Raw genomic sequence first — 14,995 nt, forward strand, 5'->3', positions numbered from 1 at the left:
AAAGTAAAATATCAGATTAATCCATGGTTAAATTATATCTTAGTTAAATTAATCTGAGTTAATCTTTAAAAATATCTAGTTAACTCATGGTTAACTTTTATCTAGTTAGGTTAACTTTAGTTACTTTTTAATAAAATCTAATTATTATTAATTATAAGTATTTTAATATCAGGTTTTTCTCATTTAATTACTCACTAGGATGTAATTTTAAACTCGTTTTGAGTCCAGTTCGTTTCATAATTAATGTTAATTTTTTAATAACATTATTATACTGATAATATTAGGCCAAAATAATATTGTATACAATAAATATTTCACAATAATATTATATATCAATAATATTATTCCACAAAATATTCTCATACAATAATATTAAGAATATTATTATCCCAACTACTTTTACCAGATATTTAGGTGTGTCTATTAATCAATTAAGAACAAGTGGCGCATAAATATGCAATTATCAGAATAACGTCGATCAAGCGACTTAATCCTGATTAGTAAATAAAATCGATCGAGCGATTAAAAATGTGCATTGGTCGCCACAAGTCTTAAAATCTATTTAATGCGTTTTGTCTTAAAATATGGGGTATTACAATCCCTCATCACATTCTTCTGTTTCTCGTAGTAGTTCAATCTTGATATATCGACTTGAAGTAACTTTTGCGACGGAAGCCGCTACTTACGACTGTCATTGCTGCCATTTTCATGGTTGATTCAACTCGGTAATTTCGCCATATCTCACCTTTGGAGAATCAGTAGCAACTTCTCTTAAACTTTTCTTCAATTTAAGAAATTAAACCACTTTTTGATTCACTATTTAAATGCATTTCACAATAGCTTCTCTTATCATTTCTCTATATCATTGAATTATTATTTAAATTATGAGAAATGCTTCTAGTATCCATCTAGAATGACATAAATATAATAAAAAAAAATTAAAAAATTGCATCTATGTCATCCAGAATGACATAGATGTAATTTTTTTATTATATTTATGTCCTTCTAGATGGATACCAGAAGAACACTAGAAAGAGGTTCAGCATTCCTCTTAAATTAAATGCTAAGAAAAAGAGAGATGAAAGAGAAATCATTAAAATATTATTTTAAATAAATGCTAGATAATGAGAGAGGAAATATAAAGTTTTTTATATTAAAATAATGGTAAGGGAACTACTTTTGCTTCTCAGGATGTAAGATACAATTTTTTGTTCCCGTGTTTCCTTAGTTTATGGAATAACAAGAGAATCTAATTCAAGTGGGTTTTTTTAGGAGTTTTTCTTACATGTAGGAAATAGAATAAGATTTAGAAAAGCTGGTCTCAGTGCTCTTAAAAATTATTTTTGGGTGCGCTGATACCGGGAGTACGTTTGATATTAGTTCGAATAGGTTGTGGCCTTAACTATTGGTGGTGTTAAGCTTTCTATATTATTATGTTCTTTTCAGTTATATTTTTCATTCAAGTATGCCAAGGCTCCTAATATGTATAATTTGTGTCATCACGAGTTGCATGAGTAAGCTAACGGTAGTATTTGGAGTATGTGCTACACCTGGAACATTTGGACCAAGAAGAATTGGAATTAGATGAACAAACTCGATGTTATTAAGTAATATCAACAATAGTTATAGTTTCCTAGCTATAGCCAACCAAAGAAGTTTTATTTTTTTTTCATCTGATCAATCTATGCCATGTCTATCTTAGATTATTTATTAAATAATTAAATCAATCATTTTTTCTCTGTTTAACCTTTGAGGATATTTGATATGATATGACCACAAGAAGGTGGGATTGAACCAGTAAAGGAAATGCTCAGGATGACTAACAAAGAAAAAGACACGGCTTTGCACGAGGCTGTACGTTATCGTCACCTTAAGGTTGTAACATTGTTGATCGAAACAGACCCAAATTTTTCATATTTTGCTAATGATGCTGGTGAGACTCCACTTTACATAGCTGTCGAGAGAGGGTTTAAAGATATGGTGATCAAAATTTTAGACAAATGCAAATCATCAATGCATGGCAGCGGCGGCCCCCTTGGTAGGACAGCTTTGCATGCTGCCGTAACATGGGGTGATAAATATAAAGGTACTCTCTATTTATTTTCTCAATGCTCTACATGCATGGTTAATTTAGTAATGAGTAATGCATGTTTACTTTTTTTTGAAGGTTTATAATAATTTTGGAAAAAATAATAAATTCATCAAATATATGAAAATGATCATTATACTTAACAAACAAATTACTTTAATTATTGTAGATATGACCACAAGAATTCTGAAAAAAGTTGAAGGTATAAGTAGAATAGTTGACAATGAGGATCAGACTCCGCTTCACTTGGCTGCATACTTGGGCCATTCAGCCTTAGCAGCGCTGTTGTTGAATGATGATAAATATGTAGCATACGTGAAAGACAAAAACGGTAGGACAGCTCTTCATATTGCAGCTCAACGGGGTAATGATGATATAGTGAAGAGCATTGTATCAAGTTGTCCAGATTGTTGCGAATTGGTTGATAACATGGGTTGAAATGTACTCCATTTTGCTATCAATTGCCCCGTCTACAAATTTCACTTTTTTTCAAGACGAGGGAAGAACAAATGTTTAGAGAGGATCATTGAAATTATTAGAGAAAATTCGTGTCTCAACAACCTTTTGAATGAGAAGAATGCCGATGGGGATACACCTCTTCATTACTATTTGAAAAAAAGTTGGCCAGCTGAGAATTTTTTTGGTCACCCTCGACTCGACAAGATGGCTTTCAACAAAGAAAACCTCACCGCGTTCGAACAACGCCTTTCACCTTATTTTCAAGTTTTCAAAACAAAAGAGGTAACACATAATTTTATCTTGCATTTGAAAAAATTTATTTCCATCATTCTTTATTTATCCGTTTTTCAGGTCTTCAGGTGGGGCCACCTATTGCCTCTCTCTTCCTCTCTCCTAATCACTCTCATTTTTCTCTTTCTAAATTTAGTATTAAGTATTCAAATACATCTAAAAATATGAAGAAAAAAAAAATCTAAAATTACTGAATCAAATCACTCATCTATAATGCTTTCTCAGAAAGATAGTTCAAATTCATTTATTGATTTAGCACATATAACTATCATCTTTTGGGGGCAAACTAAGAAAGTTGAACTTATATTGATTATTAATTTTCTCCTTTTTCTTACACAAATTAAATTTTAGTTGTTTATGAATTAAGAAGAAACTAATATCTAATTAAGTTGATATAGAAATATTATACATGAAAAATTAAAATCAATTGTATTGTTAAACAAGTTCTAATGTATTTTAAAATCTCTAAAAGTTAAATGGGCGAAAAACGCTCTGCTAGGGTTAGAAACTTTTTTCTCTCACGACCAAGAAGAGACACAGCTTGAGGAGGAGAGAAGAATGAGGGGTCCTCCTCCTCTCTTATTCATCTTCCTTTTCTCATTATGCTTTCCCTCTCCTTGGTAGTTTTCCCTATAGTTTTCTCAATCTCTTATGAGGTATTATCCATCGTCTTGTGTGCGATTTATCCAATCTCCTCCAGAACTCGCAGCCTCAACGCCTTCACCAATAATGCCCTTCCGCCTCCTCCGTTTGGATCTATCATGGGTCTCGGTTTTGGCTTCCTTGAAGTTTAATCTGCCTCCCTCCGACAGCCCCGCCAATCAATGCGCCTCTCCGACGTCGTCTCTAGCCTCCCTGCTCCCCGTCACCGCCTCCCGCTCAACTTGCTGGTTCTCTCGCGACAACGCGTGGATCTCACACGCCTCCTCGTCCCCTCCACCTCCACTTCTGGTGTTGCTAATTTTCGGGCTTAGAGTTTTTTTCCTGGTCTTTATTCTGTTTTTCTATATGTATTGTTGTTCTCTTTGTGTTTTTGCTTTCTACTTGACCCAATTTTATTGGGCTTCAAACTCTTTGTTTTTGAAGAAGATCCCTCTTCCGTTGTTCCGACTCTTAGTCTACTTTTTTTCCTTGGAAACTAGTCTAAATATGAGTCTTTAGAGGCTCTTTTACTCTCAATGGTTTTACCCATCATAGTATGCCACAACTTTTTTTGGCTGCATTTGCAAGTGACTTCAACCTTTACGGCTCCCTTTCCGTGTCTGAAGGTTCTTGCATGTTGTTTGTCTAGCTTGGGTTTTCAAGTTGTTAAGCCTGTATTTATTTTCCGTTTCTTGTACTAGCTTGTTGCTATAGTTTGTAATTTCTTTTGGAGATATATATATATATATATATAATTTTTCTATTTAGTGATCTTAATTAAATAAACATTAGTAAATGTCAGAAATATTTTTAAATATTTGTCTCATTTTAAATATGGGATGTTTGTCTTTTTATTAAATTTTGTGTCCTTTTGGTTTAGCAGTTTCAAAATATGCGATTTGAAAAAAAATAATTTTTTTTTTATTAAATCATGATTCGGCCTTCAAAATTGTGATTTTATCTTTTAAAATCATGCGGTTTTTGACAATGCACAATTTTGTTTGCAATTTGAAAATTTAAAGAATCTGTTTAAAAAAAACTTTGAAAAAGCCTCTTCTACTTTTCGAAACCTCAAAATTTTCCTCAAATACGAATTAACCCAACATATATATTTTCAGATGCCGCTCCCACCACTAACAGATTTAAAATGACAAATTTTTCCTCCAAACTAGGTTGGAGAAACTTCCTTTAATTCAGTCTATCAAAATGTCATATGTTTCTTTGTATGTGAGAAACACATGCTTTTTTAATTGTAGGGGAAAAGTTGGAAGAGCAAATGCACTTTTAATAAAATTTCTGACAGCTTTATTCCTTGCAATTAAAAGAAGCATGTGGTTTTCATATAAAAATGGACATATGACATTTTTTATAGACTAAGTTGGAGAAAGTTCCTCGAACCTAGTTTGGAGGAAAACTCTGGCCATAAATAAATAATGCCATTATATATTTTCACTTTTATATTGAAAAAGTGTTAAAATAAAAAATAAATAAATAAATGTTTTTTTTTTTTTTTTACCTTTTCCTTTTTCTTTCCATAACAAGCAGCAAAATTTTTCTCTTTCTTGTTTTAAATTCCAATTCTGTCTTTAAACGATTTGAGCATTTTAATTTGATCATAGTTACATATCTGATAGACTTTTTTCGTCTAAATGTTCTTATAATTCTTATATTGCGCGCAGGGATATGTACACCCATTTTTTTTTTTAGAAAAAAAAATCATGTTAAATTCCTATTTGAAATAAAAATCCCTAATAATATCGTTATAAATATTACACAGAGGAATGAAATTCGGCTTGCAAAGGGTCGACCACCTCTACGAGTAATAACTTACGAAGACAATACCAAGGAACCAGCAGACGAGGAGACATTATCTTATTTGCGGGAGACAGCTGGACCCCAGTTGATAGTGGCTGCACTCATTACAACTGTAACCTTTGCAGCATGTATCACAATGCCTGGGGGATTCGTGCAAAGTGGAGAAGACTCAGGCTCTGCACTTCTGAGAAAAAGTGTTGTTTTCAAAGTATTTGTCATGACGGATACAATATCCATGGCATTTTCAAGTTCTGCTGTCTTTATCCACCTATTGGTGCCATTTTTGATCAACAGGCATATTAAGGATAACAAAAATGTCCTACTTCTCTTCCGAGCCGCCTTAAAATTCATTTGTATGGCCTTCATAGCAATGGTACTGGCATTTGTCACGGGAACATATGCTGTCTTAGCGCCTTCCTTGGATCTTGCCATTCCTAACAGTATCATTTGCTTATTAACCGTTTTCGTTATCTACTACTATGCGGAGAACAAATATGTAAATACAATTATACAATCAGAATTATAATGCTAAAAGTTACTCTTATGTCCCTCTAACAATGACGTTACTTTTAAAATTATTATTCATGAGCATGTGATTGATTATTATTAAATTTTAATCAAATAGTGATTTTAAAAACCACTTTATTATTGAAAGGAACACATGAAGAACTTGTAGAATTACTGATCATTATATCAACCATGTAAAAAGAGATCCAGGATGTTTTATTCAGATGTGATATCTCAGAATCATATATATTAATTAGTGACAAGTGTTGTCTGAATGAGTTTTCTTGTTACTTAATTTCGCATGTTACGAATTGATGATACATATTACATATTACATAATATTGATATTTGATGTCCTGTTTGCTAAGACATGTTGTATTGTTACAAACATGATTTGTTTTCAGCCGTTTCAAACGTTTTTACTGCTTGACCTTAGGACGTGTTCATGAGTTTTTATGAAAGAAAAATTCAGTTGTAATAGCTATGATCGTTACTAATTTATAACTCTTACAAGCCATTGATTCTAGACTACCATTTTTACATGCCATTGATTTCTTAGTCTTTAACATATTTTGAGGTTTTAATGTAAAATTCACTACAAAAAAGTTGCTTATTAGCATCGACACTTGGTGGACGTTAAAAGTCCCCAAGTCGACGCTATTGACTATTAGCGTCAATAGGTTGACCCGAAAGCTCTGACGGTGATGATAATCAGCTAATCATCAGCATCAACTTAGAGGTCGACGCTAATGATGACCCACCATCATCGACATATGTTGACGCTAATGATATATGTGGTCGACACTAAAGATTGTAGCACAGATATCATATGCCGACGTTGATAGGTCTATCTTTAGCATCGACGTAGAGGTCAACGCTGATGATGACCCACCATATCGACGCAAATGATATATGTGGTCGACAAATACGTCGACACTAATAGTCTATCGTCAGCATCGACTATTGTGGACACTAATGAGTTACACATACAAAATAAATAAATTAAAATATATTTTGAATAACCCACTAGGTCGACGCTAATACTCTAAAAATAAATTATATATACTAGTTTATGAACTTAGTTGTAACACCCTGGTCCCATATTGGGAAGAGATAAATAGCTAACATATAGTGAGTGGTTTATAAGAGATATTCATGAGTGCTAAGTCCCACATTGCCTAGTTACTAGGTGAAACTGAGTTTTATAAGGAATTATAGGGAAGCTTCAAATTGACTAATCATTTTGGGGTGATAGCACAAATCTAGCTTGCCCTTTTCCCAATGTCATTACAAATGGTATCAGAACCACCTAGTAACGCCAAGTCATCGAGTGCTGGAGCACCGCATGATGTGGCCCTAACGAGAACTTCATGGGTTTAAGGGTGAGAGTTTGTAACACCCTAGTCCCATATTGGGAAGAGATAAATAGCTCACATAGAGTAAGTGGTTTATAAGAAATAGTCATGAGTGCTAAGTCTCACATTACCTAGTTACTAGGTGAAATTGGGCTTTATAAGATAGAGAAGCTTCAAATCAACTAATTCTTTTGGGGTGACAGCGCAGATCTGACTAGCGCTTTTCCCTGGGTCATTACTATTTGTAACGACCCACCCCCAATGACACAATATTGTCCGCTTTTAATTCCTTTAAACCAGACTTCCTAGGAGGTTACCTATCTTGGTACTACTTTCGCATAAACACGCTTAACTGTGGAGTTCTGATAGGTTCATGACTATCACGGCTTTAAAACGCGTTGTGTCAAAAAATATGCGTTTATACATATAAGCACATCCTCATTCCCAGACGATATGGGACCTCATAATCACCCCATGTTAGGACCAAGCGTCTCCACTGTATCACTCCATTCTTGGCGTCCCAGCGAGTGCCCACTGCCAACCCTCATGGACTTGTGCACGCTCCCCCCATCTCAAGCTGCGCAATACCATTTGTAATGGCCCACTCTCAATGACACAATATTGTCTGCTTTTTGTTCTCTTAAACCAGACTTCTTAGGAGATCACCCATCCTGGTACTACTCTCGCATAAGCACACTTAACTGCGGAGTTCTGATAGGTTTATGACAATCACAACTTTAAAACACGTTGTGTCAAAAAATGTGCATTACTAGGCGATATGAGACGTCACATTAGTATCCATTATTTAATCAAACTCACGTGAGAAGCACTAAAATATGAGAATATGAGGGACTAGAAAGTACAAGACATCCAAACACCGCCTAAGTAATCTAACTTAATTCTAATTGAGACACAAATGATTTTTCGTCATTATACATGAAGAAAATAATACAATGGAACTACAATCACTTTGTCTACAAGATTTGTATTTTCTTTTCACTTTTCATATAAAAAAAAAGTCTTGGATTTTTAAAAAGTGGTGTACTGCGACTTGGGCCCTTCATTTCGTGGTTGGAGAAAGCCATTAGATGGAAAGTGGACCAGCGTTGCAACAAAAAGTGCTTGACCAATTGCAATGCTGAAGGTACCACCGCCTTTGAATGCAAGCAACAATGCGAAGCTATATGCGATTCTATGGAATGTTTTTTTTGTGTTAAGGTGGGTAAATTCAGGATATGATCATCATCAAATATTGCAGATAAGGGTTATGGGATCTAACAATTCTCCCTAATTATTTCCACCATTTGCTTTCTATATATCTATAATTGAGTGTCTACACTAAACAAAACTTACCATATCATATAAGTAAATAAAACTCATCAATGTATTCGTACCTTTGCTAGCTTCTTCTTCTTCTTCTTTTTCCTTTTTTTTTTTTTTCATGTTTGTTGGCATGCATACATGAAAGACACAAAGGAAACGACAGCTCTTCATATTGGAAAAGACAGCTCTTCATATTGCAGCTCAACGTTACCACGTTAATATGGTGTCTCTCATTGTATCAAGGAGTCCAGATTGTTACAAACTGGTTGATAACAGAGGTTGAAATGTACTCCATTTTGCTATCAAATGAGCTCCCTACTTTCGTTTAGAGGGGATCATTGAAATTTTGAATGTGTTAGAACATAGGGTTTATATATTTTTCATAGTTACTCGATTGTAATCAATTCAATAGAATTTGATTACCGTATTTGTATTACCTTCATCTACTCCAATTCTCTTTTATATATACACACACGTGTAATTTATAATGTAAGATATATCGATGATGTAGCCCTTAGGCAATTACCTAGAAGTAAATCTAGGTGTCTAATCGAACGACCAAAAAATCCTGTCTCCATTTTCAATTTTTCTTTCGCGTTTTACCTTTAGTTTGTTAGAAGAACTCCCTCTGCAGGTGCTGCCATGACAGCACCTGCTGGGGCCTTACCTGCAGATTGCAGTATTGCCCGTACTGCTACAACCTCAACTGCAGAATGCGGTGACTCTATCACAAGTAACGGTCATACTGTACAGCCAATGGACCACACTCCAAGCCATTCTTCAACCCCAAGACAGCACCATACTCCGACTCTTGCTGCATATCCCAAAGTGCTGCAATGACCGCAGATAGAAGATTACATGTGATTACCTTGCATTAATTTACTGATTCAACTTGTATTATTTTATTCCTCAACACCCATGTATATAAGTGTGCTTCCAGCACCTTTGTAAGGTAAGTAACAGATCAAGAAACTCTTCTTAGTTTTCATAGTTTTCCATCTCATTATGAAATTATTTGTGGTATTAAAGCTAGAGGTTATGAGTTTGAACCCTGATTCCTCAATCAACCCCATTTCAGTTAAATATTCCACGTATCGGGCCTCACTAATTAAGGAAGAGTTTGAACCCACACGCGAAGGGTATTGTAAGAATATTAATTAAAGGAAAAGATTCACTTAACCCTCTTGAACTTTCATCACTTTTGCAATCTCTCATCTCCAAAGTTTAAAAACTCTCAATTTAGTGCATCGAATTTTAAAAAAAAAAATTGCAATCTCACCTATCTGTTAGGATTTCCCGTTAAATTCTAACGGAAGGGTAAGAATTTCCAAAATACCCTTATTTTTTAAAAACCAAATTAATTATAATTTAAGGGTAATTTTATAATTTTACAAGAGTATAACGGTTATTTTACCCTTTGACCGTTTGACCTAACCTCAAACCCTAACGAGAGTAGTGAAATTGCAAAAAAAATAAAACTTTGATATACTAAATTGAGAGTTTTTGAATTTTGAGAAGAAGTTATAAAAGTGATAGACGTTTAGGAAGATTAAGTGAAGTTTCCCCTTAATTAAATCATTAATTCACTTTCTATCTGCTTACGCTTACGGGATAAATAGTAGTTTAACATAATATTTCTAAATTCGAATCTTATCTCTATCATTTATCACAATTTCAATTAAATATTTCACTTCCAAATCGAAGATGACAAAATGATCATACCTCTAAATTCAGTCATCGAGGTGAACCGGTTGGGTCTTCTCTGGAAACATTTTTTTTTTTTTTGATAAGTAATGAAATTTTTATTGAAAGCGTAAGGCGCCCCTCCGTACGCTAGAAGTATACAACAGGAATCACCTAGCTAGAATTCGAGAAAGAAGTAAGAAATTCAGCAAAGCTGATAGATAAAGGGTACAAAAAAGCCATCGACCAACCATACAAGGTATGGAGAAACAGCTCTATCACCTCCTCTAGGGAGTTTTCTACATTCTCAAAAGTCCTAAGGTTTCTTTCTCTCCATATGCTCCAAAACATGCAAATAGGCACCATTTTCCACGAGGTAGCACTTCCTACTCTCCCCTTCTTCCACCAACAGGCAGCCAGGTCAAGCACACTTCTAGGCATAACCCATGAAATACCAAAGCGGGAAAAGATATTATTCCACAGAGCTGAGGCTAGATCGCAGTGCAAAAGAATATGGTCCACTGATTCTCCATCCCGCTTGCAAAGACAGCATCTATTAACAATAATCATATTCCTCTTCCTAAGGTTGTCCAAGGTCAGAATTCTGCCTAGGGCTGCAGACCAAGTAAAGAACGCTGCCCTCGGGGGGGCCTGTGTCCGCCACACACACTTCCATGGGAACCAAGAATCTCCATCATCCATCATAGCCTCAAAAAATAACTTCACCCTGAATACACCTTTCTTGGACTTGACCCAATTAATACAATCTCTGGAAACATTAATTGATATTACACCGTGAGATCCAATTCCGACGCCTTCAGTATAGTAGGACCGCTGGACCCTGAATGTGCCGAAGAAGGTCTGATCATGTGCGATCGCCAAAAGATGAAGGAAAATCAAGGGGTGAGTTTGGATGCATTGGTGACGATATTCACCTGTCTCGGATGTGAAGCAGCAGACATTGCCGTTGCCCATAGCTCCTCACTGACTCAACGTGTTTTCTCTGTTATTGAAGACGCAAACCCATTGCTTACATAGATTAAAGCACTGGCTGAAGCTCATGATGGTGGTGTGCTACGGGAAGTTGAGAAATTAAGCAGAAGCCTCATGGAAGCCTCTGAGGAATTGAGGTGAACTCCCTCCCTCCCTCCCTCATGACCCCTGAGAACACTGAAATCATCCAGAAATCCATTCAAACTCTGGCTTTGGCCTTGAAGAACGTTGAGGTGAGATGCTAATTGGCAAAATGCCTACAATCTTTTGCTGATTACAAGTCATGAGCTTTTTTCTTCTTCTTTTTTCCCCTCAATTTGTCTCCTCTTTTCCATCCTCCCACCATTGCAGAATATAAGCGCTCTGATATTCGGGGATTTCACAGTGATGAGGCTGTAAGGGAGAATTTGAAATTACTTGTCAAGTCCCTCAGCAGGCTATTGTGAAGACAAATGAAAAGGTGGAAACATAATAGAAGGTTACAACGGTTAATTGTATGGTTAACAAGCCTCCTCCCTTATCACCCTGGGGAGAATCTGAAGCTTCAAGGTCTTTTTGAAACTTTTTTTTTACTGACTCGTTGCTCTTATAACATCAACTGAACAGCAAATTCAGCCAAACTACTAATTCTTACTAATCAACCTTCACCAACAAGACCCGGTTTGTCTTTTAACATAATCTACGTTGGAAAATTTTCATCAATGAGCTAGGGTGACCCCATTTTGCCTTATTGCATAGTCCCCTTTTCTTTTTTGAACTAGAAGCAACAAAAACTGAGAATTTCTTGTAATCGCCAAGAAGGAGCTGGCGAGTGAAATCAACTGACTGGAAAGTGGCAAGATAATAGATATTGGGTCCATTCTAAGATGACCCTTTCTTCCCTACCTTTCATGTAATTGAGTTCGAGAAACCTTGGCTTGTGTACAGGTTGGAGGAAGAATCCTATTAAAAATACATACGAGAATCACATGTTCTAAATACATATATTAGTTCAATAGAATGAGTTAAAGAATTTTCTCCGACCCAATTCAGATAAAAACTTTGCCCTTGACATAAATAAAAAGACAGATTTTAAGCTTTATAGCTAATCCAGCTTGCTACATATTTGGTCCACAGTCAGTTCAAACTCCACCACCTCCTCTGCATCAAAGGAAACTGCCAAGACCACAATAAAAAAACCTCAACGGCATGACCACAAGCCCTCCAACCCTCAACTTGATTATCACAAATTTTAAACATTAATCCGCCCGAAACGGTGGTGCCTCACCAAATTTCAGTAGGTAGGCTGTCTCATAAACAGGCCGCAGTTGCAGAATCACTTGAGCATCTAAATATGCATCACAGGAGAAACACCAAACCGACAGATCACTGTTTCCCAAAGTAACCACCACATGAGCATTGAGCAAGACAACTTTATAATGCATTGCCGAGAAAGTCAAATGGAATAATTCGAAGAAGACACAATTTGAAGAAAATAATTGCCAATACATAATACCTGTAGCTGAGGGCCAGACAATGATTCGACTGCTGATGATGCTGGAGCATATGCTTGTTCACAAAACGGCTGCAGAGCACGTCCTTACAGCATAAACACAACCAATTCTCATCCGGGTGTTGGCACCTTTGCACATATCAATAATTCCACACATGAGCAAATAAATTCAATTTTTCTTTTTGTAAAGGAAATTCACTATACACACAAAGGGTGCAACCCAAGTACATGGAAAGTATACAAGTGAAAACACCCAACAAATCAAGAACAATAGAAAAGAGAACAAAAATCTACATAGCTAGAGACACGGGGTAAAGCGGTAGCAAAACTCCCACTCAAATAAGATTTTCAGAAGAGAGGTCCGTAAAATCGCACTCGCTCTCTCTTGATTATATACTTCAATCAATAATTATTTTAAATTTCAATATTTTTTATCAGTTTAAATTTTGAGATAACCGATGATTTAACTTGCTATTATAATAGAGGTTTTAAATTTGAACCACAATCTCACATTTTACTTAATTTCAGTTAAATATTCAAAGCTTCATTTGTAAATGATTTATTTTAACACTTTTCTTATGTAAGTGGGACTGAACCAGCAATGCACCATGTACAATTGTTAAATGCAACAAAATAAAATTTGAATGAAAGAGCATCTTATTCCACCAACAATATTTTTCTTTAAAACAAAAAATAAAAGAAGTAGAACTCAAAACCACCATGATAAATTACTGATTAGTGATTACTCTAAAAACTTAACAAAAAATAATGAATTTAATCATCTAATTATTATTTAACAGATAAAAAAAATCATATATGACTTGCATGAGTCGCATCAAATAGCAAAGCTCTCAAATCTTCATTAAAGATATCTTTAGAATTGATCGCATTTAATGACTAATAAACATAGAGATACGTTTGAGTTTGAGTGGGTTAAGTTACAACACCAATGAGTGGAAATTATGGTAAGATTAGAAGGGTGAAATGGAGCATGGATCTAAGAAGCAACCTGTAGCAAGGAGTATCGGGGGTGGGGATGTGAGCCAGATCCAATGACAGGGAAGCGAGATGATCGCACCGAGTCCGAGCCTCAACCCAACCCGACTCCGATCCGTGTAATAACAATAAGTCTTCCTCTTCATTCTGCGTCAATCATTCACAAACTCATATTAGAACCCTAACCTAACAAACAAATAATCAAAAGAGAAGAAGAAGAAAAAGTGTCGTCCGATCGATTTACCAGTGGAGCAGAGGAAGAAGACGAAGACGGAGCAGCTTCACTCGCCATTGAGAAGAGGGACGGACTATGGGACTAGACCACTGACAAGAAGAAAGTGTTTGACTATTTAGTGTTTAGCTGAAGACGACGTCGTTTAAGAAGATTTAACTCGATCACCATAAATTTATGTAAACAAAAATTCATATTTAATTTCAAAAATTATATTCTTAAATTTTTCTTGAATTTTATATAGGTCTCTTTATCATTTTATTGTCAAAATTAACATATTTCTTTCTAAATCAGCTTATATTAAATAATTTTTTTTTTTAACTATAAAAATACAATATCTTTTGATTTTGAGAAAGAGGTTTGAAGATGTTGGTTGATTGCACATCGAGCTCCGGATCCCCAACGCTTACAAGATATAAGAAACAAATAAAGGTCAAATGACCCATCGTGTCTAAGTCAATGATGAGCTTTGAAAATGAAAGTAAGCAGACCAAACAAAAATATTTGTTTAAGGATAATGTGAGCACACCTCTCAATGATCTAACTCATATCCTTTTTATAAAGTGTTTCTGGTGCATAGTTGTTTGAGGGAGAGGTTGTGGCTAACAAAATTTGATTTTATGGCTTCCATCCCCTGAGCTCATGTTTTCGTCATTTTCTGGTTGTAAAGTGATCCAGGTGATATGAGTTGGGATACTATGGAAGCAGCTCCGATCCTCTTGATGCCCTTGCATCTGTTTATTCATGATAGGCTTGGTCTGCTGGCCTGATATAGATGACCTATGGCCCATTAAATGTGTTTTGTTGCCAATGGACCTAACTTTAGAGCATTTTTAATAATCTCGTCAAAATAGTTTTTTGGTGTTGTAATTTGGTGAAATCATACTAAAATCACTATAAAATCACTACAAAAACTATAAAATGGTCATTTCCCTCTTCTTCTTTCTTTTTTTATTTCTCCTTTCTTTTCACACAAATCAGACAGCACAACACCACTTTTTTCCTTTATTTATCTCATTTTCTTCTCCCAACTCTCACGTACCATTTTCTTCTCCCCTGCTTTCAAGATTCCTATGCCCATGCTTTCACAAACAAAAATTGATTCTGAAATAGCAGTC

General features: G+C 35.3%; 1 protein-coding gene and 1 pseudogene across 4 annotated transcripts; one reads left to right on the forward strand and one right to left on the reverse strand.

Moving 5' to 3' along the window:
* The first annotated feature begins 584 nt into the window (after positions 1 to 584).
* On the forward strand, positions 585 to 9,321 carry LOC133881244 (uncharacterized; annotated as a pseudogene).
* Positions 9,322 to 10,264: 943 nt separating this feature from the next.
* LOC133882781 (uncharacterized) lies at positions 10,265 to 14,028 on the reverse strand. Of its 4 annotated transcripts, XM_062321994.1 has the most exons (5): positions 13,890 to 14,028; positions 13,659 to 13,792; positions 12,653 to 12,778; positions 12,425 to 12,525; positions 11,996 to 12,312 (listed from the first exon to the last, which is right to left on the reverse strand). In XM_062321994.1, the coding sequence occupies exons 1-5, from the start codon at positions 13,935 to 13,937 to the stop codon at positions 12,242 to 12,244; spliced, it is 480 nt and encodes a 159-aa protein (XP_062177978.1). In that variant the 5' UTR covers positions 13,938 to 14,028; the 3' UTR covers positions 11,996 to 12,241. The 4 variants fall into 4 exon arrangements, with proteins under 4 accessions (XP_062177977.1, XP_062177980.1, XP_062177978.1 ...); XM_062321996.1 differs by lacking the exons at positions 11,996 to 12,312; positions 12,425 to 12,525 and adding an exon at positions 10,297 to 11,550; XM_062321995.1 differs by having other exon boundaries at positions 11,996 to 12,525; positions 13,890 to 14,027.
* Between the last annotated feature and the right edge of the window lie 967 nt (positions 14,029 to 14,995).

This window comes from Alnus glutinosa, chromosome 11 (assembly GCF_958979055.1).
Source record: "Alnus glutinosa chromosome 11, dhAlnGlut1.1, whole genome shotgun sequence".
In the NCBI taxonomy this organism is placed as follows: Eukaryota; Viridiplantae; Streptophyta; class Magnoliopsida; order Fagales; family Betulaceae; genus Alnus; species Alnus glutinosa.